This window comes from Haliaeetus albicilla, chromosome Z (genome assembly GCF_947461875.1).
Source record: "Haliaeetus albicilla chromosome Z, bHalAlb1.1, whole genome shotgun sequence".
NCBI classification, from domain to species: Eukaryota; Metazoa; Chordata; class Aves; order Accipitriformes; family Accipitridae; genus Haliaeetus; species Haliaeetus albicilla.
This window is the reverse complement of record NC_091516.1, coordinates 28146088-28170664: the sequence shown is the minus strand read 5'-3', so window position 1 is coordinate 28170664 and position 24577 is coordinate 28146088. Positions and strand designations below refer to the sequence as shown.

At 38.8% G+C, this 24577-nt stretch overlaps 1 protein-coding gene across 6 annotated transcripts in view; it reads right to left on the bottom strand.

Moving 5' to 3' along the window:
* The window catches only part of TRPM3 (transient receptor potential cation channel subfamily M member 3), a 463193-nt gene that overhangs the window by 100156 nt on the left and 338460 nt on the right, over positions 1-24577 (bottom strand). For all 6 annotated transcript variants that reach the window (XM_069777358.1, XM_069777355.1, XM_069777356.1 and 3 more), the window contains exon 7: positions 3775-3949. In XM_069777358.1, coding sequence (XP_069633459.1) covers positions 3775-3949 — 175 coding nt within the window. The remainder of the gene's footprint in view (positions 1-3774; positions 3950-24577) is intronic.

The window sequence follows — 24577 nt, the reverse complement described above, 5'->3', positions numbered from 1 at the left end:
GACTACTACTGCCTGCTGTTCTTTCACATGGTTACCAGTGATACTGTGAAGGGAAACCTGGAGAGTATCAAAAGTGACTACAGAGCTCTGGGAGCAGAAGTCATGGGCATGGGAGCCCAGGCGGTGTTCTCACCTCAATCTTGCTATTCAGAGGAAAGGGTGTGGGGAGAAGGACACTGATAATACAGGTCAGTAGCTGGCTGAAGAGCTGGTGTTGGTGACAGCATTCTATGGATATGGGACCATGTTTGCAGATCACTGTCTGCTTGTGAGAGATGGGATCAACCTCGCTAAGCAGGGCAAAATTACCTTTGCTGAAATGGCTGACCTGGTAAGAAAGCCTTTAAAATAGGAATGCTGGGGGAGGGAGGGAGAGTCACCAGCAGCCCTGTGAGAGCGTGATACACAAAGCTGATGAGCAAAGAGCTGGGAGTGACATGATGGGAAGGGATCACAAAATCAACAAAAAGGGGCTTAAGCGGTTTCACCTCCACCATTTTTATGTAAGCAAGAAAGTGTTTACAGGGCACCGTTATGGAGAAATCCCAAAAGCCCTTTCTGGGAAATCAGTATGGTGGGGTGCCTCTCTAAAGTGCCTGTATACTAATGTGCACAGTATGGGAAATAAACATAATGAGTTAGATCTGTGTGCAGTTGTAGGGCTACGATCTTGTTGAGATCACAGAAACATGGTGGGTGGCTCCCATGACTGGAGGTGTTGCAATAGTGGGATACAAGCTCTTAGGAAAGACAGGCTGGGAAGATGAGGAGTTGGAGTTGCCCTTTGTGTGAGAACAGCTGGAGTGCATGGAGCTCTGCCTGGGGATGGATGATAAGCCAACTGAGAGTTTATGAGTTAGGCTTAAAGAGAAGACAGGTAAGGGTGACTTTGTACTAGGTGTCTGCTGTAGGCTGCATGACCAGGAAGAACAAGTGGATGAGGCCCTCTACAGACAGCTAGGAGCGGCCTCATGTTCACAGGCCCTCATCCTTATGGAGAATCAACACCACTGATGTATCTGCTGGAGGGACAACACAGCAGGGTATAAGCAGTCCTGGAGGTTCCTGGAGTGCATTGACAAGAACTTCCTGACCCAAGTGACAGAGCAGCCAATGAGAGGTGCTCTGCTGGACCTCATATGCACCAACAAAGAGGGACTCAATGGGGATGTGAACGTCAAAGGCAGCCTCGGCTGCAGTGACCACGAGATGGTGGAGTTCAGGATTCTGAGAGGAGGGAGAAGGCAAAAAGCAAGATCACAGCCCTGAACTCCAGGAGAGCAGACTTTAGCTTCTTTGGGGATCTGCTTGGTGCTTGGATGAGGCCTACAGGGTAAGACCCAGAGGGAAGAGGGGCCCAAGAAAGCTGGTCAATATTCAAGTATCACCTCCTCTGAGGCTCAACAAAAGGGGCAGAGGACCCGGTGACATAGGACATGGAAAAGGCCAAAGAACTGAGTGCCTTCTTCAATTCCAGGCCCCAGAGACCAGGGGGGACAGTCTGGAGGAAGGAAGTCATACCCTTGGTGGAAGAGGATCAGGTCAAGGAATACTGAAACAAACCAGACATACATAAGTCCACGGGCCCTGATGGGATGGACTCACAAATGTTGAGGGAGCTGGGTGATATCATTGCCAGGCCACCCCATAATTTTTAAACAATCATGACAATTGGAAGAACTGCATGAGGACTAGAGAAAAACAGTGGTCACAGGATCTTCAAGAAGAGCGAGAAGGAGGACCCAGGGAACTGCAGGCTGGTCAGCCACCCCTTGATCCCTGGGGAGGTGATGGAGCAGCTAATCCAGGAAATGATATCCAGGCACATGAAGATGATCAGGAGTCATCATCGTGGATTCACCAAGGAAAAGTCATCCTTGATAAACTGATGAAATAACAGGTTTGGTAGATGAGGAGCAAGCAGTGGATATTTTCTAGGTAGACTTCAGTGAGGCCTTTGACACTGTCTCCCATAAGATCCTCACAGAAAGTGTTGAAGTATGGGCTGGAGGAGCAGACAGTGAGGTGAATTGAAAACTGGATGAATGGCTGGACCCAGAGGGTTGTGATTAGTGGTGTGAAGTCTAGTTGGAGGCCAGCAACTAGTGTATTCCAGGGACCAATCCTGGATCCAATCCTGCTCAACATCCTCATTAATGATCTGGAAGATGGGGCTGAGTGTACCCTCTGCAAGTTTGCTGATGATATAAAACTGGGAGGAGTGGCTGATATGCCAGAGGGTTGTGCTGCCCTCTGGCAGATGGACCTTGACAGGCTGGAGAAATGGGCTGACAGGAACTTTGTGAAGTTCAACAAGGGGAAATGCAAAGTCCTGCACCTGGGGAGGAACAACCCCATGTATCAGTACATGCTAAGGGCTTCCCAGCAGGAAGGATGCTTGGCAGAAAAGGACCTGGGGTCCTGGTGGACACCAGGTTGAACATGAGCCAGCAATGTGCCACTGCAACAACAAAGACTAATGCTATCCTGGGCTGCATTAGGAATAGCGCTGCCAGCAGGTTGAGGCAGGTGATCCTTCTCTCCTCAGCACTGGGGAGGTCACACGTGGAGTCCTGTGTCCAGTTCTGGGTTCCCCAGTACAAAAGAGACATGGACATACTGGAGAGCATTCAGGGATGGGCCACTAAGATGTTGAAGGGACTGGATCACCTCATGTATGAGGAAAGGCTGAGGGAGCTGGGACTGTTCAGCCTGGAGCAGAGAAGTCTCAGAGAGGTTCTCATCAATGTATATAAATATCTGAAGGAAGGGTGTAAAGAAGATGGGGCCAGACTCTCTTCAGTGGTGTCCAATGGCAGGGCTAGAGGCAGTGGGCACAAGCTGAAACACAGAAGGTTCCCTCTGAACATCAGGAAATACTTTTTTACTGCGTAGGTAACTGAGCACTGGTAAAGTTTGCCCAGAGAGCTTGTAGAGTTTCCATCCTTGGAGATATTAAAAAGCCATCTGGATGTGATCCTGGGCAATTGGCTGTAGGTGGCCCTGCTTGAACAGGGGTGTTGGACCAGATGATTTCTAGCAGTCCCTTCCAATCTCAACTGCTCTGTGATTCTATGGTTGTTTACATATCTTTGGGGGTAAAGAAGAACAAAGAACATTAAAGATTTGGGCATTCAGTAATAATAAGTGCTTTGGAACTTGCAAAGCATGCTTACAGCCTGAATCAACAAAACCACACTTGAATGTTCTATAATAAAAGTTAAATACTATCCTTGCCTCACCCTGAGTCTGCAGAGAAAGGTGGGACAGTGCAAACAGATCAGTGCACCAGCAGTCATGTGTGAATATAGGTGTGCAGAATCATGCCCAATAGGAAAGGTGAATACAAACAAGCTTATATGAACATATGGGGCTAAATGAAACCTGAAGACAGCAGTACACTATATTATAAAAACATAGCATACCTAAGCCAGTGAAAATAATTCCCCATGCCCTTTGACTGAATCCCTTGACCTGCAACTGCAAGATATCATACATTGTACTTGTCAAGTTATTAACATGTCATGGCAAGTAACCATATGATACAGTTTCTACACCACTGTTTTATTCTGTAGACTTTCCTTAGTGTTGCTTTAACTCTTCCCTTTTTTGTGTTCTGGATGTCTTCAATATTTCACCTGTATCGATGATGGAAACAGCCATGTGAGGAAGGTATTGCTTTTGCAGTGTATTGCTAATAATTTCCTGGTCTCTCTCTTACCACCAAATTGAACCTGTGGATGGAGAAAGAACACACACTAGGAAATGACTTACCCTCCTTCTTCAGAGTATTTGTGACCAAAGGCAAGGATGTCAGATGCCCGGCCACTGCCATCACATATCACAACAGGAACAGGAGGAGTGTCTCGCAGGTACTCCAGAACAATGGAGATAACATTTGGACCTCCTTCCACAATGAGGGCCACCACTGGAACCCCTTGACCAATTCCTGGAGTAAAAGGAAGAAACAAACAAAAAAACCCAAACAAAAAAGAAAAGGAACAAAAAATTGCAAAGCCAGCAAAGGAAACAAAACGTAACAGAAGACAGAAAAAAAAAATCAGACTGAAATTACTGCATTGTGACTGTACAGTGTTATGTTAGAGAAAATGGCATTTGGAAAATAATAGATTTTAAGGACAGAAGGGACACATGTAGTCATCTTGTTGGTTCCACTGCATAAACCAGGATTTTCTAGAATTGTCTTCTGTTTTAAATACAATAATTATGGTTGAAACAGACCATGAATTTTTTAAAAGATAAAATCTTGGTTTGAAAGCATGGAGAAGCTACCACAATTCTTCCTAACATGTTCAGAGACATGACTTTGTAGCTTGCTTGTAATCTAGATTTTGCATAGTGTCAGTTTTCAGTCATTGGGTCTTCCAGTAGCTTTGCTTGCTGTTTTAATATCCCCCTTTTGATATTTTTGTTGCTGTATTAAATGCATTTTAAGGTTGCCTCTGGATAGCCCTTTAACCTTCTCTTTGATAAACCAAACATATTCTCTTATGAGTCAATGCAATACTTGTTTTCCAATTCTAGTCAGTCTCACAGTTTTTCCCTTAATTATCTCCAAATTTTGCAGCATATTCCTTGATTTGCAGACCTCACACTGGGGACATTTGTCCAGAGCAAGCTGAACTAGTACTGAACCAGAGGAGGGACATCTTCATTTTCAATACTTGTGGTATAAGTAGATGGGACCCCTCTGAAAAAGTTGTAGCACAGACTTTGCCAGTAAAGTCTTATGGATTTAGAGAAAGGCAACCTGACACCAGGCTGGTGTTAACATGACTGAAAAAGGTTTTATGGTTGTCACTTCTTGACCAGTTGAGACTGGGACATTCAAAAGGACTCAGGCAGTAGAACTAGTTGAATATTTTCTATTAGCATTATTTTGTCAAAAGAAAAAAAAAATTCCTTTTAAACTAGCTTTTCCTAAGAAAAACTATATGCATTCTGTACAAAATATTGATGTTTCACTGAAAAAATAAAAAGAGTGCCCCAAACTGTTAATATCTGGGTTGGGAAAAGTTGCATGAGGCCAGGCAACAACAAGTTTTGACATGACTGCCTCAGGTTTCTATTCAGAGGGTGTTTAGTCCACAGAACCAAAGGTAAGCCTATGAGACTGGAACAATAGATCTGGTTAGACCCTCTAGAAACATTCACAAATCAAATGAATTTTGATAGTCACAAAAATTTTTAAGGATTTGAATTACTGTCAAAAAATGAGTGAACTGTTCTTTAAAAAAGAAAAAACCCCAGCTCTTATATACAACAGCAAAATATTGTAAGCACCGCCTGAACCACTTCACAAGCAAACATTGTATTTCCTGGAGAGACTTTCAGCATGCTTTGTTATGGCTGTATCTACTGTCAGTTTGTGGCTCTTTTAATACATAACTTAAGTAAAGTGCATGGTATTTATTTATGTTAAGAAAACTATAAGCAGAGTTATAAAATTCAGGCTAATGAAAGAGAGTAAGAAGGGTAGAATATGACAAGGTGATGAACAAGATGATTTTCACAGAGCTCACTCATTAAATTTTTTATTAATATTAAGGACTTCCCTAAATTGCTGCTCTACCTAATCATTAAGTTCTTTTGGTGGTTAAGTTCTTTTTCAAAGGTCTTAGTGGAAAAGCAGTTTTGGGGAACAGAGTTAAATGAGAAAGGAAAATTAAGAACTTTGCTTAAGAAGAGTGCATTATAAGTCTGATGGGTAACCTGTCCCACATGCACTTCCATTAATTTTAAGGGATTTAAGCTAAAGATGAATTTTGTTTGGCAAATTTGCATTGTTTACCTACATTCATTTTAATCATGCTTAAAATTGCATCCCTTAAAAGTCCATTCTAGATATTAGCAATAAAATCCCATTTTTTTCTGAGAAACTTATAAATAATATGATTTTATTCCTATATCAATACATGTAATATGATACAACTGGTTGCAGTCGAGCATGCAGCAGAGAACCTCACGTCACAAGTCTGCCCAGGTTTTCCTTTGTGACTAGGTGACAAAAGAAATGTTGTTTATAGTTATGTCTAGTACAAGAGTATTTTTTTTTTTTGGTAATACAATTGCTATCAGAAGATGAATAAAAATGAAATTCTTGGTGCAGAATATTTTTCTTTCGGATACTTCCCAACATAATCACATGGTGGCTGAGACTCTTATCAGTTAAAATTTTAATGCAGAATTGGAAGGAGATATTTTATCACTTAGTTTCTATGATCTGGCTAACTTAATGTTATCAAGTTTTTTGAACTTTCTATCAGTACTTGCTTCTTGTTGTGTAGCTTTTCTTTATACTACACTGTATAGCCAATACTTCTCGCATTTTTAGTTCTGCTGTGGTAGTTGAATAAAGATTTCCCTTCACCATTTTTGTTTCAGTCCTCCTTGCTCAAAAGACTGATCACAGAGCGGATCTAACATGAACTCTGACTAGGAAGCCCACAGCTGGCTGAAATCTTATATCAGCATTCCTCTTTGGCAGTGTAGTATTCTCCCCAGGAAACTGACTGGTAGGGCCCATTTTATTTAATTACGGACAAAAAAACCCCCAGTGGTGTGTTTAAAAGCCTGATGGCTGATGGTGGTCTTTTGTAAAGTATTTGCTATAATGCCATATATGAAATTGTTAGCAAAGGTGAATATAAGTGCACAGATTTGAAAGTTTATAATTAAATAATGGGTAGAGTTGTATGCGGAACTATAGTACTAATGGAGTTCCTTGAAGAACTTACCCTGATCCTATCATTATTATTAATGACTGCAAAACAAGAAATAGAGCTGGTACTGACATCTGCTAATAAAATAATATTAAGAAGTGTTCTGAGTAATGAGTCAAATTGGGTCTGGATGACATTAAGGATTGAGTAACAGAAATGGAGAAAGTTCACACTGCAAGATGTAAAGTCATTTACTTGGTGATTAATAAATTCTGCTGTAAACTGGGAACTTATTAGGAGGAAATACTAGAAAAAAGGAAAGTGTGATCCAGCTGATCACAGGACAACTGAGTCTTTGGTGTAGAAAGGCTATGAAGAAGGCAGGTATGACCCTGGAATACACACAGCAATGCATTTTCAGTAGGAAATATGGGCACATCTGTGCCATTGTGTAAACCACTCATGAAATTCCATAGCTACTGTCTGCAGCTATGGTCACACATGTTCAAAAAGAACAAACTGGAACAAATGGAGGAAAAAGCCAAAAGGAGTATATGGGGAATCAAGACCCCATCTTATGAGACAAGATTTGATGAGTTTGTCTCATCTTCCTTAGCAAATGGAAGGGAGAAAGACAGTATGTCTGAATATCCCCATGACATACAGCACATTGGCCATCAGTAGTTTTAGATGGAGTTCAGAAGATTTCTGGCTATCAGAAGAGTGAAGTCTTCACAGCCTTCTAGTAAGACTAAAAGGGAAAAACTTTCTGAGTTTGGAGTGATGCTCAATAATCATTATAGATGCAGCCACTTTAAGTATGTCAAACTGTTCCTAAAGCAGGTTCCTTCAGTCTACTGGAAGTTTTTTCAGTCTCGGTGTATTCTGCTGGATATTGATCAGCTATGTAATTCTAATAATACAAACAATGATGGTTAGTCTATACAGCTGATCTATTTTTGCCTTTTTGGGCCAATGAATTGGCCATTTGAAAGCATTTCTAAAATTCCTCTTGCATTATTTTCTTTTGCTTTTTTTTTTTTTTTAAATTTTTTTTAAACTGCTATAGTCACACCAGTTGCATGGCATATAACAGTTCTCTGCAAGTGTTCCTGTTGTGTTTCACTGTTGTTAATCAGATGGCATTTCTTCTCTTCCCTGATCCTGTGGAAACACATCCAGCATGAAAACAATCCTCTAATTTGAGGCTAGTAAAACAAAACAACTTCTTTCCAAATCCACTCTTCAATGAAACTTTGTAGCCTTGAGTTTTTAAAAAAAAAAGCTCCTGTGAACCTTAATTTATCATATATGATTAAGTTCCAGACTGAAATGCAACTCTTCCCATTATTCTGGTAGATTTTCTTGTGAAGCAGAAAAGATTTAAAACACAAACTTGATTTCTACATCTCATTTTCCTTTCGGAAATCCTCCCTGAGTTTCAGCAATTAGAATTTTTTTCTTTGTAATTTTCATTGTTCTCCATAAATAATTTTGGTTTGGAAAAATATATTGTTTCTTTAGTTTGGAGGGAAAATTGGAAAGTACACTTCTAGAATTAGATATAATATTTTAAAATCAGTTAATAATACTTTGTTGATACTTCTTCAGGATATAACCACTTCTGGCTTTAAAGACAGCTCTCTAGACTACTGTTATCTGAATCCTAATGTTATGAGCTTTTCCAGATTTGTGATTATTAATTTATGAGCAATGATGGTATCCACAGTGTGTGAAAGGAAGCCCATAGACATGGGAAAAAAAAGTCATGTCTGCTTGAGTATCTTAAAATTCGAAAAAGAAGGTAAGTGGGAATTATCACATTCTCAGTTTTCTATGATGCTCCCAATCACATTTAAATTATTTGTGACATTATATTTATTTCAGAATAAAAGCTTAGCTACTTATACCAAAGAAGTCTACATCTCAATAACTCTCAGGCAAAACACAGAGCAGATTTGAATTAAACTTTTACATGGTTTGATACAAAAAATCCTGGATGCATATTTGTCACTAAATATTAGTAATTTGGAAATGAATGCAGAGGGTCTGTAGAAAAATTTCAGCAGGTAGGAAGACATTGACTGACTATTCCTGATGAGATATTAACACTGCATTTGCTAACAATTTTCTATCTATAAAACTCTGAACTGACCATGCCTCATTTTACTGTAACACCGGACCAATTTGAAAAATATTGGCATGTGATGCCAATAAGACAGAACCTCTGACTTTGGGAAGAAGGTAGCTGATGGACTTCTCTTTAACCAGTAATCAAAATATTTTTCATTCTAGATCTCTGTATCTCCTTAGAAATGCAAGAGTCAGGAATTCTCTGCAAAAGCATTATTTCAGCTTGTGCATGCACATTATACAATAGTTTGTAAAGAAGGGGCTGGAAGTGCCTGATATATCCACAGGGAGCCTCTTGTTTCAGCCACTTCATTCACAAGAATGTCAGGCGGGGAGGTGAGATGCTAAATCTGAAGGTAATACATTCCTTATAAAGCCAAGGTCATCAAGTTTCTTGCTTGAGATTGTCAGAAAGGAGTCAATACAGAAATAAAACCATGCTGATGAAAAACTGGACTACAACACCGGGGTTGCTATCTGCTAGCACACGTCCAGAAGCTGGGAACTTTGTGCCATGCATTAAAAGGGACAGTCCAATAAATCAACAAGGCAGAAGTTTTCCCTTCATGTTGTTTGTGGAATTTACCACAAAATTGCCCTAGTCTTGGCCAAACTAAGCAGAGCACTCATCTTGCAGGGCTATCTCCAACAACACTGCTGTTTTCACTAAGTACCCTAAAAGTGTAAAACCTTAGAAATTGTGTATTTCACATTTTATTAACTGGGAAGAGAGTAGCAGTAATACACTCCACTGAAATGTTGTCCATTCTGAAATTGCAGATAACCCTTCTCAGTACAGGACAATGCATTATTATTATTATTACTATCAGGAAAGACTCTCAATCACTGGTGGTGTTTTCCAAACACAGAAAAAGACCAATTCATTCTCAAAGATCTAGATACCTTTTCAGTTTCTTAGAAGGCAGAAGTTACTCAGGTTTTTTTATATTCTCTGTAGGGAAAGACTCATCCTAAAACCTGAAAAATTATGGTGTTTTCCATCCATCTGATAGTTACATGGAGGTTTTATTTTTAAATTTACTCAGTTTATTGTTTTTTTCAGCATTTCTAGGATAAGCTTTGGTTTCAGCAGATCCCTTTTGTTTTCCCTTTGGAAGATGGAGAAACCTTATCTAGCAGTATATCTGCGGATTTGAGAATAGCTGGGAATGCTGACTATTGTGTTATCACTGTGAGGTTTGTCACTTGGTTAACTACACCTATATTTCAAGATGGTGAAGGTCTGGTCCCAAAATCAAAGGTCTTCCTACTTAAGAATGGTCTCAGAATTTTTATTCTGTGTTATTGAAAATAGTTCATAAGCCAGAGATACTTTTTTTCTCAGGTTTTCAAAGGAAATATTCAGCCTGTATTCAAGAGCAGTATGTGTGAAACATCTCAGACAAACTTGCATATTACTATTTCTCATTTAATGGGGTCTCCATCTCACATACTGAAGTCAGCATTCCCACTATAAATGTGAAAAGACATGTAGTCTTTCCTGACTTAATTAATAGAACACAGACAAAACAGTGGTTTTATTTTCATTTTAAATAATGATTCATCCAAAAAGAAGAAGAAATAGTACCAAAGACCTCGGAGTTAAAATCAGTTCTCTGAGGCTCATCACTATCTTAATTTCTAAAACAATAACTTTTATTTGGAGCATTTAAATAAGCATAGATTTTTGCAGGGTAGACTAGATTGCTTAGTGTTTCACAGTGTCAGCTATTGTGGATATTGTTGGTGCAGTATTGTAAATTAGACTGCAATATTGTACGAAAGATTTATACAGTCAACCTAAAGCTTCATTACTGTGTTATTGCCTTTGTGGCCAGCAACAGAGCCTGTGAGAGACTTTCCGGCAATTGTGATTCCAGGAAGGTATGTACATACCAGAACATTTGTCCTGATGTGCACCAGTGGCAACTTGTAGGCTTTAATGTTATTATACAGAAAAGTAATCCCATTTTCCCCTTGAGACAGCAGTACTGCATCAATACATAAGTTAAAACAATAAACTAGAAATGAATGAATTTGGAAATGGAAGCAATGAAAAACTGCATAAGGTCTGTGCTGCATGAAAAGGGATTTTGAAAAATCTACCATGCTTTGCAGAAGCCCTACTTTGTTTTCCCAGTTCTTGGAAAAACATGAATATTTTATACTATGAGTATATTTATAAATAATCTATAACTGTCTTATAAATAATTACAAATTCTTTTTATGAAGAGCTAGACATGAGTTACGCTTTTTTTATAGACCAACAAGTGAAAAAAATGCCTTATTTAATATAAAATGTGTTTACTACTCACGTTTTTAAGTGTGCTTATAAAAGTAACCGGGACATATCAGTATGTTGCGTACTATTTCTAAGTTGACTCCTGAGATCAAGTGCAAATAAAGCTGAGAGAATCTTGTTCACTATCCCTGACAGAAATGTCTCTTAATTTCTGCATCTTAACACTGGGTGGTGGTAGGTGCATCTGAGCTGATTTCCTGCTGATGACCTTTGCTCCTTCATGAGGTCAGACGTGTTGGTGTGGGTTCCCCTACATTAATTTTCCTTTTCTACCTGGAAATTTTGCTGGAGAATTTGGTAATTATTTGGATTTGTTTGGGATGTTGGAGCCCATGGCTGTCCCACTGGAGGAGTTAGTGCACAGCAGTTGGCACAGAAGTGGCATACAGCTGGAAATCTATGTCGTGTCTCCCACACAAGGTGCAGCTGTAGAGCAAGTTCTCCAGAAGCTGGATGCAGTAGGAAGAACTTAAGGCTTACAGTGCACATAAAACAGAGTCACTGCGGACATAGTCAGTGAGTCCAAACTGTCCAAAGGGTGAGGAGGGTAAGTAAGCTGCCACAAACCTTCACACAGTGCATGCGCATTCAGCCTGACATCTCAAAGTCTTTTCTTAACAAGGCACACACTGCTCATCTGTGCAGTGTGGAAACAAGCGGGTATATTTGCATGGTCAAGGGGCCTCTATAGTTTTGCACAGCACCACCCTGCAGGTCCACAGGTTACTAAACTTTCCTGGACCCAGATGTACTGTGGATGGTGGGATACATAAATTAGCAGGTTTCTCCACTGGTCATCACATCACAGGTTGTCACGTGCTTATCTGATATAATGAGATAATGGACTTTTAGCAGTAGAAAGTTGCTATAACAGGCTTTAGATTTGTTTCAGGCCTCTAACTTGTGTATGTCCTGCAAAAGGTCTACCATTTTTGGGCAACAGCTACCTTTCTACCTGGAAAATTCTTTTAGGACAATGGCTTTTGTAAGGGGTAAACTCAATGCTCTCTTAGTGGCTGACAAATACAGTCATAAAATAGATGTCTAAAAATATAAATTAATAGGTATATACAAGTTAGTGTGCCTGCAAGTGTTTGCAGCTGCACAGTGCACTCAAAGGCATGTATATAGACCATTTTGCACGGGTTCTTTAGCACAAATGCCCCATAGGTTTCCTGAAAGTGAAGCCTTTTTCACTTGCAGAAGTAAAATTAATTTGCATGCAAAGCCAGATAATTTTAAACTTTTCCTGTCACATACAATTTACATAAAGAGGACCTCTGTTTTTTCCAGATTTTCCTGCCTTCCTAGTCTGCTTTATTGAGAAAATTTTAGGGGTGGGTGGTTTGGTTTTTTTTTTTTAATGTTGTTCCAGCTAATAGAAAACGCTCCTTTATTATAAGGAATGAATCACCAGGTTTTTCCAAAGATATTAAGAAAAAATTCTCTCTGACCTTTTCTCTTTTAACTAAGTGCCTGTTAATCTGGACCACAGCTTCCTTTGAACATACAACTTCAGGAACTTTGTGATATCCGTACCTTTAGAGTTAAAAACTACCAGAGCTCCAGGGTTGTTTCACAAGCCCTGTGCTGGTCCCTCTCTCTTCCCTGACAGATTGCTGCTCTTGTAGCCAGCAAGTACTTGTGTTGCTCTGAGGTATGACCCAATCACACCCCTGGCTGCAGCCTAATCTATCATTTAAGGGCCCAGACTGTGGTGGCTAGCTGGCTGAAGTGTTAGTTGACTGTAACAATAAATGTAAAGGCAAATGGCCAGCACGGTAAAACAAGTAAGAATAAGTTTTCTTTTAGCATACTGAACGTAATCATCCCTCTCCTTACAGACATGATATCCCTCATATACATTCAAACAGAACTGTATGATATTATGATCAAAACAAGAAACTTTGTAAATACAAATTTTTAAAATGGCAAGAAAATTCATAAATACAAGTTTTTAGCACCTTGGTCCTGAAGTAAAACTTGGGTTCAGAGGTTTATTTAATCTTAACTCAAAGGCACTCAACACATTTACTATAACTCTATTACCAACAGGTATATTGATACTCACTTTAATTTGGTAAATTCTAACCAGTATATCTCGGTTTGCTTTTCTTTGATTGTTACAAATATTTCGGATATGTAACAATTGAAACAAAACTAGGCTGCATTTGAATGCCAAGTGGATGAATATTTACTAAATCAAAACAAAAAATGAATAAAAATTTCATGAAATTACAAATTTATACATGTAATTCTACTAACCAGGAATAGAAACACCAGAACTACCCTGCACATGTGGGCGTCTAATCCAAAAGCAAGTGCCAGTATATCAAATCCTTAACTGCATCAAACAGATGATGTGGTTACCAGGTAAAGGCTATTTATTCAACAGATGAGGTTACAGTTCAGGACTTTCTAATCCAAGGATTGTTTATCTGTGGCATTTAGTGGAAAATCCCATTTAACTGTCAATGGAAGACTGATAAAGTGTTGTGAAGCTCAAGAAAAATGTTCATGTCCTTACAAGCTCTGACAGTTTTGAACTTCATTTTGATCAAATCTGATCTTAGTTTTAACCTAAATAGGTGAGATGAACTATGATTTTTGAGTGGAAATCAACTAATAAACATTAATCATTCATATTTGAAACAGGGCAAAATAGCATTTCTTTCTGAGTTCTTTGCAGAGTTTGAGGCTTATGGTATCTTGAAACTGAAGTTGGAACTTGGGGGTTCTGGGAATTTAAAGAAAACCAAAGAAAGTCCTTAGCTCAAGAAGTCTGTTTTAAAAGTCCAACTTCCAGGCCTTTGCTATATTTCATGAGGCTAACAGAGTATGCAGTAACATATTGCATCAGCAAAGGCTGAAAGAAACACACCACATAAAACCTATGGCTTTCAGAAGAATTTTGGTCCCAGTGTTTGCCTGGCACTTGGATATCCCAGTGAGAAGTACTTAGACAGAATGGATAAACAATTAAATATGCTCTGGAAATTTAATAAATGAAAGTCCACCCACCATGAGCTTAAAAGTTTGAGGAAAGTAATTTTAAGTTTCTGAATTAATATTTGCCTTACAGTAATACAGAGTCAACAGATACTGCTCTTTGGTTAATAGAGTGTGTCTAACCACAGGGTAAGTGCTACTTAAATAGATTTAAAATGGTATTGGATTTACAACAGTCTTTAAAAAGTTTGCCCACACAAATGTGTCTGCTTCACCTCTGGACATCTATGTAGTACAGCCTATAGTCCCAAGTCCCAGCTAGCTCAGAAAAGCTAAGTTGTAAGAGAGAACATCCTGAAATAATCCAGATCCTTCCTATTAGGTTACACTGAAATAACATTACAGCTTGTTTTTTTTCAGGCTATTGTTTTCAGCCTTCAGGCCCTTTTAGAAACACCTCCTGACGTGTATGAGACAATTTTGGCTAAAATATCAATATCAGTATCAAATAGATAGGATCACCTGCATATGCAATAGACTTGCTTCCCCCAGCTCTGCAAATCACAGCCATAGTATGCTTACCATCAGAACATTTACATTATTAACTACTAAGTGAACATGATTGGAAAAAAGGGAATGTAGCTTGCCTTCACAGGATGATGGAGAGGGATGCTGGCTCTTATTACCCAGAGAGACAGGAACATCTCCCAGATGCCACCACTGGTTCAAACTTAATTTCACATAGCTGCACTTCTTACAGTCAGATCTCCCTTTTCCTCACCCTTATCTCTAGCACCTTCCCCAGAGCAGAACCAGTTACTACTTATTCCAGATATAGCAAAGATGAGACAGATATTGTAATCCTTGAAAGGACTGTTCACTAATATGACCAAAGAAACTTACACATTAAAAAAAACCAAACACCCCCCCCCCCCCCCAAACCCCAAGGAGCCCAAACTCATTCTATCCTCTTCTGAACAACTCTAACAGTTTTCTATTTGCATAAATTAAGTGGAACTTCCACTTGTTTGGAGGCTCATTACATGCCCTATGTCTAGAGAAATCAAAGTGACTTGGTAAGCCAATAAAACAAATTCTAAGAATATTTGCTGTCTTTCTCAAATTCACAGAACTAATGGATTATGTGTAACAGAATGACACAGAACCACTACTAATGAAGGAAAGCTCACAACCACTGGACTTAGTTTTGCTTTTCAATTTATTTTTTTGACTTTTCTTCTGCCATAGGCTCACGGAATCTCATTTGCTACAATTCCTTTTTCTTCTTCGTGCTTCCTAACCACATTTTAAAATTACTATTATAAATTATATTTTGTTCAGCTTTATTGCTTCCTTTCTAGTTTGCATTCATTCTCTTTGTTCCCCTTGTTGTGGTCACTTCCATTCTGCATTCTCATCTTTCTAGCTTCCTTTTTGGTATCCCAATAACACTTTCACTTCCTCTCTGTCACCTTGTGTCTAATCCATAAGCCTCTTTTATCTCCTCTATTTTTAATTCTCCTCTTTACTAAGAGTATAATTGCATTTCATTTGTCTCAGCCTCTTCTCCTTTCTCTTCTGCCTCATCTCAGTACTTTCACTCTCATTTTTATTTGTTCAGTGCTCCTTCCTTATCTGTCTAAATCTAGCTAGTGATGTATCTGCCATCCTAACAGAAGTGGCATTGACAGACAAATCTGTGGACCTGACACATGGACCATATCTTCATTTAATATTGGACTGATCCTAAAAACTTCTCCAAAGGACATCAAGGATGGTAACAAGAAAAAAATGATGAAAAATTTGTGATACCTTCTTTTGCTTTTCATACCTGTCTTTGCAAAAGGACAAAGGTTAGAGATTCCTCAGAACAGGCAAGACACAGGAAGAGTCTATGTAAGACTAAAGCTTGGGATTTGTGAGCCTCACAAACCAGTAACAACCCACTTGGTTACTTTCTACAGGATGGCAATATCTTGGTCAAGGCTGGCACTTCAAGTTCAAAGACATGCACACAAGAACCTTTATGGATTTCAGTCAAAACTTACCCTATCTGTCCTAGAAGTCAACTGTTTATTAGGCCAGTACTACAGGACCTAACTGGTTTCGCTCTTCTTGGAGCTCATCAGCTGTAGGTAACGGCCTAAAAGACTCAGAAGCAACTACAATTTCAGTAATTTTCATGTTCTGTCTAAATTTCCTTGATACTTTCCCTGGTTCCCTTTGGATGTGAGTGGTACCACATATTGTAGCCAGCAGTTTAGAAAGTTATCACAGTAACATAACCAACTTTTACACTGCCTCAAATTACATATTGAGGAGCTTTTCCTTGTCATATACTGCATATTTGTCAACATATTGGACACCATATTATCTCAGAAAACCATCCCTCCTTTCTCACCTGTTCTAGAAAACAACAGGTGAGATAGCGAACAGCAGAAATTTTGCTAAAAAGGATTGACCCTAAGATGATCTCTGTTTCTTAGTTTTATGGCTTTGCTCTGATTTTTATAGTAAATTCAATAAACCTAAAATGTCCAAACATTATAGAGCTGAAATGACCTGTGGTTTTTTTCTTGTATATCAATCATATTAAAACACATATGTTTTCAATAAACTTATCTGTTGAAAGTCAAGTCCATGAGAGGAATTTATGGATACACTTGCATTCAATCAATTGTGTATTTATCTGTGCTTCAAGAACAATTTTTAACCTGCATGTGCTTTCTCAGCCCTTTCTGAGATGATATTTTTGTCTCCAGTGTCTGATCCACAAATATCATGATGCTTTTGATGAAAAAGGCCCAAGATTTGATCTCTTACAAAATCTGAAATGAGTCAAGCTGCAAACTGTTCTGAGTTTTACTTAGATTTCACAGGAGTCAAACCTGCAGCAGGCTTCCTCTCCTAGAAGGAAGTGTACCTACATCTTCCCAGCTAGGTAGTTATGAAAATGCATCTAGGGCTGCACAGAATATGAAGGAAAAATCTGAAACAAATGAGAATTCCAATGCATTTGATGATGGTGCAATGGTCAGAGAAGATGCCAGTGATGACAGTTGAACGTCCCTTTGCCTTCCCAGCCCCCTTCATATATTCTCAGGCATAGGATGACAAAGGGAAGTCCACGGGTCACATGAACAGATATTGTCGACATATTACCCTGTCCAAATTGCCTTCTCTACCCAATCAAATCACCTGACTTTATCCATCAATTCCTCACTCAAAGGTAACTTTTTCTCATAGGTCTACCAAAACTCAACTATATTCACCAACTCTATAAAGAAGAAAGATTAAATACAAGGACACAGGTACCAATGCCTGTGGTCTGTTTTCAAACACCATACCATAGAGGTAGAGCAAACCTTCAGCACCAAACAGCATTTTTAAAATAAGAACAAGAGCAGATTGATAATGAATAGTAATATTCCTTATGAAGCCCTCTGTGGTCTAGGAGACAATTCTTCCAGTAATGTACTAATCAAAAGAAGAGTAAGAGTATCACAAGGTGGACCTACACAACCTAAGGATTCGGTGTGGTAATCTTTCTAAGATATACCAACATGCTTCAGTTTGTGGAACGGACTGAGCAGTGCAGAGTGATTCGTGGGCAAAACACACAGAGGTTTGCTGGGTTTTTTTTCCCCTTTTTTGAGGGAAATAAAAACCAAAAAATGAGATCTCTGGAGTTTCTAGGAAAAAGGACAAGGAGCCAGCCCTCAATAAAACTGCAGTACAGAATATGTATTTATTTCTATTGTTTTCACATGGTGCAGAGAAGATGAAGCACAATGTAGATAGCACTGAAGGTGTTAAGTGTTTCAGCAGAGAGTGGGAGATGAAAAGTAGCGTTGAGGCTCACTATATACATCTGTTGTGGCAACTTTAACATAGATGGTCATTTAGCTTTAACATAAATGTACACCTTGTTCTTCAAAGCCTTGTGACACAGTCTGCCTGTTCCAGAAGGGTGGCCAGCTGCATGCAGATGAATCCCTTCTGATCTGTAGCCCACATTTGGCTTTGAAGAAGAAATCATTTTGTCCATTTTCTGGATCTGTAAGCTTCAAAAAGTCTGAAAGAGTGTGTTTTTTAAAGAAGTTTATAAAAGATACAAAATAAACCAAACTCATCAAAACCTTCAGATTTTTGGAAGATGTCTACCTGCAATTAAACATGCACTGCCTGTATGTCTTCTGGCTTAACATTCTGGTTTCAAGTATGTCTTTCGTTACATATCCTCATTTTTATCTTATTTTTGGGTCTTCTGGAAAAAGAATTGTTAAAAATCTCAAAAAGGGCTTTGTTTTTTTCGCATAACTGTTCCTGAAGAAGAAGCTGGTAGCTAGTTTTATGAAGAACAAAGAGATTTCATAGTGAAAAATGTCTTCCCCCCCATCAGCAAAGGCTGGACTCCTGCTGTCTATGTGGCATTATATATCCTTGTTATCTTCATTCCTCATGATAGTGAAGTCCTTTTACCTCATCACTACTCTTTCCTTCTGAGGTTATGTCTCATCCTGTAAAATGGCAGAAATCTAAGTGGTCCAAGCTGACAAGTAAATAAGCCTTTTTAAATCATTAGAGCAAACATTAGATCTTTTTACATTTTAATCCATCTGTTAACCCCAATTTGAATACCACTGCCTCACTGGTTGGACTTCACCTATTTCCAAAGCAAATTTTCAGGATGTAAAATTTCTGTAAGATATTTGCAGAGAACAGAAAATTCTGGCAGTATTCTGACCAAGACTTAAATCTTTTAGTAGATGAACCTTTCAATATAAGAAAGATGTCTGGATTTAAAAGAAAAATGTCATTAGCACATGATGAATATGTTTTCAAGGCCATTTGTCAGATTTGCAGGTATCACACAAAAGCTTATTCTGCCCTTCTAACTGCTACTGAAAGCACATTACTCCTTTCTAACACATGCCAAACACAAATTATATTACTGATATATATGTGCTGATGCATGCAAGACAAAGAAAATGATTGCACGTTTCCCAAAATACCTATGCACACACAAGAACATGCTGTAAATGCATGCTTATGCTATGCGATGCATCGCATCATGTCATGTTGTGTCACGTCCAGATTCTGATGCTTCTGACAGATAATTATACATGTTCTTCTGAAGAAAAACTTACAACATTCCTAATTAATTCACAACCTTTAAAATTCAAATTAAAAACTTTTATACAGGCTACATGTGATCATCTTATGTATGTAAATAATATGTACCCTCATCTTTCTCCACTGGTCCAGTAAGATCATTCGTATGAAAGAACATAGGCATTTGTGATGGAAGTGCTTGGCAATCATGCTGTAAGCTCTTTAAGAATTTGAGAATATTTAAGTTAGTAGTAACAATTCAGTTAATAGCAACAACTATATGCCATGAACTGAAGGACTTGATGCAAACAGGAGGAATGAACTGCATATTGTAAAAATGCAAACATGAGTGCTCAGCCAAAAGGGGGAAACTAGGTAGGATTTTTGAAGATTCTGTAAGTACTGGTAAAGGGTATTTTTATATAATATGAAGTAATTCTAGACCACACTTGTTAATGAGAAAGCATTGTTCTGGCTAATCACAAAATGGGTGAAATCCACAGCATGTCAATCTATTGAACTGACTGCCTGAAACTGGTTAACAGTCCTCAGATTAGACCTATCAGCTGAGTTACTACATTGGCAATTATTCTAATCTAACCATCTGTGGAGCGGCAGGAATGAATATTTTATGACTTGTAACTTCCAACGCACGTTTTGTAGACAGATTTCTTTTGTGTTTCTGGTTGGAGGCAAGACTGTTGTACCTATTGTGTTACTCAGCAGTGTTCTGCAGAAGCCGTAATGATGTAGATCTTAGCAAATGACCAGGCCATTCCAGCACACTTCACAGAAATGCCTTGTTAGCGTCTAGGAATGTCATAATTGGAGAATTCGCAATAGGTCATCTATAGTAATTAGATGCTTCATTTCTTTCCTTTCTCTGTTTATAGATTACATAATCTGTTTGGTGATAGATTAAGTTCTCTTTCTCTACCGGCCACTAATATTTTCCCAGGATGGGAAAAAAAAAGGCTAGCTGCACTTTCATGTCTTGCGGGATCATAAAATTTCTAATTCAATGCCAATACCAGTTTTCTGGTGAAAATTGTCCTACCTCTTTTATTTTAAACAGTTTCTTTTTAAACATTTCTTTGCATTATTGTGACTCATTGGAAAGAAGGTGTAAGTATACAATATTTGGGAAAAAGCAGCTGCAAAGGGGACAAAAAATCTACAATGTGAAGAAGACTTCCCAGGCATAAGGGGGAGGATGAAATGTATTGTGTATGGGATTCTAGAAAAGAAAAGAAATTCTCAACATTTTAGAGGATATGTTGATCCCTATTCCTTCTGAATAAAATTGTATGTAGAAACGTAAGTCTTTAGAATGACTTTAATCAAGGAATACTGTAGATGAGACGAGCTTGAGGGATGCACAAGTATTTTAGAAAAAGAATGATTAAATGTTAGGTCTACAATATCATGGCAGACTATCTCTTGAAGATGAATGCCTAATGACTTTTAGTTATCCTTATAAAGATAGTCACATAGGCCACGTTTTTTTTAAACTGAAAGTTATTTCAGGGCTCAAAGACAATAAGAAATTGGGTGATTTTTTTTGAAAATGAAGTCCAAACATGAACAATCCCACATAAATTGCAATTTTTCTGTGTTCATTCTTGGAAAAGGATTCCAACAAGGTAAATTACTTGACTGTTCAGAGTAAAACTTGTAGCTTTTGTTCTAATCAGGTAACTAGATCCTTATGTCACGGACCTGTTGATGTCAATCTGAATGTGATCCAACAGCATGCTCTCAGTGCACATAAGGCAAACCATGCCCTTGTTCTATGTTTAAAGGAGTGTCTCAGGTGTGAGTTTTTATCCCACCCCCACTCTGTTCATCACTAGTGGGGCTGCATCTGAAGTACTGTATTCAGCTTTGGGCTGTCCACTTCAAGGATGGTAAGAAGAAACTGGTGAGCATACAGAGAAAAACAGCTAAGCTGTACAGTGGCCTAGAGCATACGTCTGAAGAGGAGAGTTTGAAACAGCAGACCTTGTTTAATCTTTTGAAAAGAAGTCTAAGGAGTAATCTAATACATGCCTACAACTATCTGCAGGAGTGTTAAAGAGGTGTTAGAGCTGTACTCTTCTTACTAGGGCCAGGCCCTGTGAAGGGAAAGCAGCCACAAATAGCAGCTCCAGATCAGACACTGATGATAAGGAAAGTTTCCAAACATTTTGCTGGAGCCCATATAGATGGTTGAATATCCATTATTGGAGGTTGTCATACTTGGCTAACCAAAGCTATGGACAAGCTTAGCTAGCATTGACAATAGTCCACTCTGAGAGGAGACTCAGACTGGGAGCCTTCAGCAGTCTGTTCCAGCCCATATGAGACCTATCATTCTACAAATAGCTGTGAACCCTCTTGCATTCAAGGCAGTGAGACAGAGTTTAGTATTATGAGCCCTTCCAGAAGCAGTGAAACAGAAATCAGTAAACTGGCAGCAGTGAATTATGTCAGCCTGACATGTTGTAGATCCCTGCGTGACAAGAAACAGTATAAGTGCAGCATCATAGCTGGAAGCACAGCTGCAGTCCACTTACTGTATCTCTGAAAAATTGCACCTTTTGAGCTGGGATATTTTATTGCATTTAAAATCTCAGTACATTTGTCATGAAAACTTTCTGCTCATTAATGCAATATTTCTGGAACAGGATGAACTAAAATTGATTTAACTCCACATTTCAGTGTAAAAATTTTTACATGAGCTGTCAAATTATCCATGCAATACTGTACAAATAAATCATATGGCAGAGATGGTCACAAAGATATTTTTCCTTCCTTCCAGAGTACATCTTAAGGTGATCTCCCTGCCTTTAAATTCCTGCAAAAGGTCTAGGACTCAAATGTTTGAGTGAATTGGAAACCAGAAACATTTCCGATCAGATCACCTTCAATATTTCCTTTTGATCTTGAAACAGTTTTAGAAAAGTTCATCTTACTGCCAACATTTCTTACCACAAAATGATACACTTTGAAACTTTACGAGTTTGAGACAACTTGTAGCTTGCTGCAAGACATGGTTGCTGGGCTGTGTTAAAATAGTCTTCATTTGTGAAAATAAGAAAGACCAGTCCTGAGCATTCAAGCATCAAATTGACCTCAAGCTAAATGCACAACTGAGTGACTCTGTCCTGAACCTGCAGCCTCAGACTGACCCACAAATGCAGCTGTACCTATGCTTGCCTGGAAAGCATTTTTAAATTCCTGAATATTTGCTGTGGACAAAATAAGACCTATGGAAGTGGTAAAAGCTAAAGAGGTAAAGTGGAAACAGCATATTCAATGAAATCTTTTCTCTAGTGTTCATAGGGGCTTAAGGCAAGCTTTTTATTATTATTATTTAATAGAACATTCATTCAGGAAATTAGGTACTGTTGAATGACTGAGAGTGATGCTGTATTAGGAACAAAAACAGCTGAGTCTTTCAGAATTATCTGGCGTACTTAACAACCTGATTTAATCTTAAATTTTATAAAAGAGACTGCCACTGTCCTAATCTATTTGAAGAGAATACCATTTTCTGTGTCTTTAATAGGTGAGCGCAAGCTTGAAGTTTGCCTTTGTGAATAGTGTGTGATCCCAAACATCCAGGAGAGCTATCACTCCACTGGAGAAAGATACAGTTTAAGCAAAGCAAAGTAAATAAGAAGAAATGACAAGCCAAGCATGTAAAAGCCAGGCAGGCTTAAAAATAAGAATAAATCTGCTTTCAGCACTATTGTCCAGGGACAGGCTGTGAAATATGAAGTTACCAACTGTTTATTAGTTCCTAAATCTGTTCTGTTTTCTAGCCCTCTGCTCTTTTGTTTGGTGATTAACTAGAAATTGTACCTTTTCCTGACTCTACAGCAAACAAAAGTCTGATGCTGTCAGTGTTTTTCCCCACTCCACATGCTTACTACTAGAAAATGGTAAGTAAGGACACATATGCATGGCTGCACACACGCCTGTTTGGATGAAGATCCCTTTGCAGCAGTGTCCCTGCACGTACAGGGCCAAGGAAGTCCAGTGTTATGCTAGGAATGAGGGTAAGGAAAGGCATCGGAAAGTGGCCATCTGTTTGGCTGACCCAACAAGGCAGGTGGTGCTTCTCTCATCCATATGGTCACTTTTCTATTAACTAGAGGCTGGGTAGGACTCAGTCACCTTCTTTTAAACAAAGGAAAACAAAATGTGGCAGAAACATTTGGGATGTCACTGGACCAAGACGTACAAATCTTACCAGCAACTTCCTTCTTAACAGTTCTCTCACATTTCTGTTTTGAAGAAATGTTGTAAGACCGAAGTGATTTTGTGTTTATAAGAGAGAGAGAGGTTTGGGAGGGAGATATTAAATGATAGAGGTACTCTGTCACAGAGAAAAGGAAAAAGGAAGATACATGCTCCTGGGTGGTGGGGCAGGGGCTGCAGAGAGAAACCAAAGAAGAGAAATCCTTCATTTTTTGTGGGTGTTTGAAGAGGTCAGGCAAGCATGTGACTTGAACCACCACAGTTTGGAGGTTCATCCATCAATCACTTTTCAACAGATAAACCTCTTGTCCAAACCTGAATTAAGTTAAACCTCTCTAAAGAGATTGAATTTTTAACACAAAGATTTCCCCAACACAATGTTGTGCTGTAAACTGCAAAAGCTCACATTTTTCTTATAAAAGTCCTCAAAATAATTATTATTTATGGCACAGTTTTCTACAATTTGATTACATCATATGTAAGTTTCAAGTGTGGATTTTTGTTGCTGGTCAGCTGTTGTGGTTTAACCCCAGGCAGCAACTAAGCACCACGCAGCTGCTCACTCACTCCCCCACCACCCAGTGGGATGGGGGAGAGAATCAGGAAAAGAAGTAAAACTCATGGGGTAGGATAAGAATGGTTTAATAGAACAGAAAAGAAGAAACTAATAATGATAATGATAACTCCAATAAAATGACAAAAGTAATAATAAAAGGATTGGAATATACAAGTGATGCACAATGCAATTGCTCACTGCCCGCTGATCGATGCCCAGTTAGTCTCCAAGGGGCGATCCCCTGATCCCCACTCCCCCCAGTTCCTATACTAGATGTGACGTCCCATGGTATGGAATACCCCTTTGGCCAGTTTGGGTCAGGTGCCCTGGCTGTGTCCCCTCCCAGCTTCTTGTGCCCCTCCAGCTTTCTCACTGGCTGAGCATGAGAAGCTGAAAAATCCTTGACTTTAGACTAAACACTACTTAGCAACAACTGAAAACATCAGTGTTATCAAAATTCTTCTCACACCAAACTCAAAAACATAGCACTATACCAGCTATTAGGAAGACAACTAACTATCCCAGCTGAAACCAGGACATCAACCTAGGATTATATTGTACTATCTCCATCTGCTAAGGAAACACATAGGCATG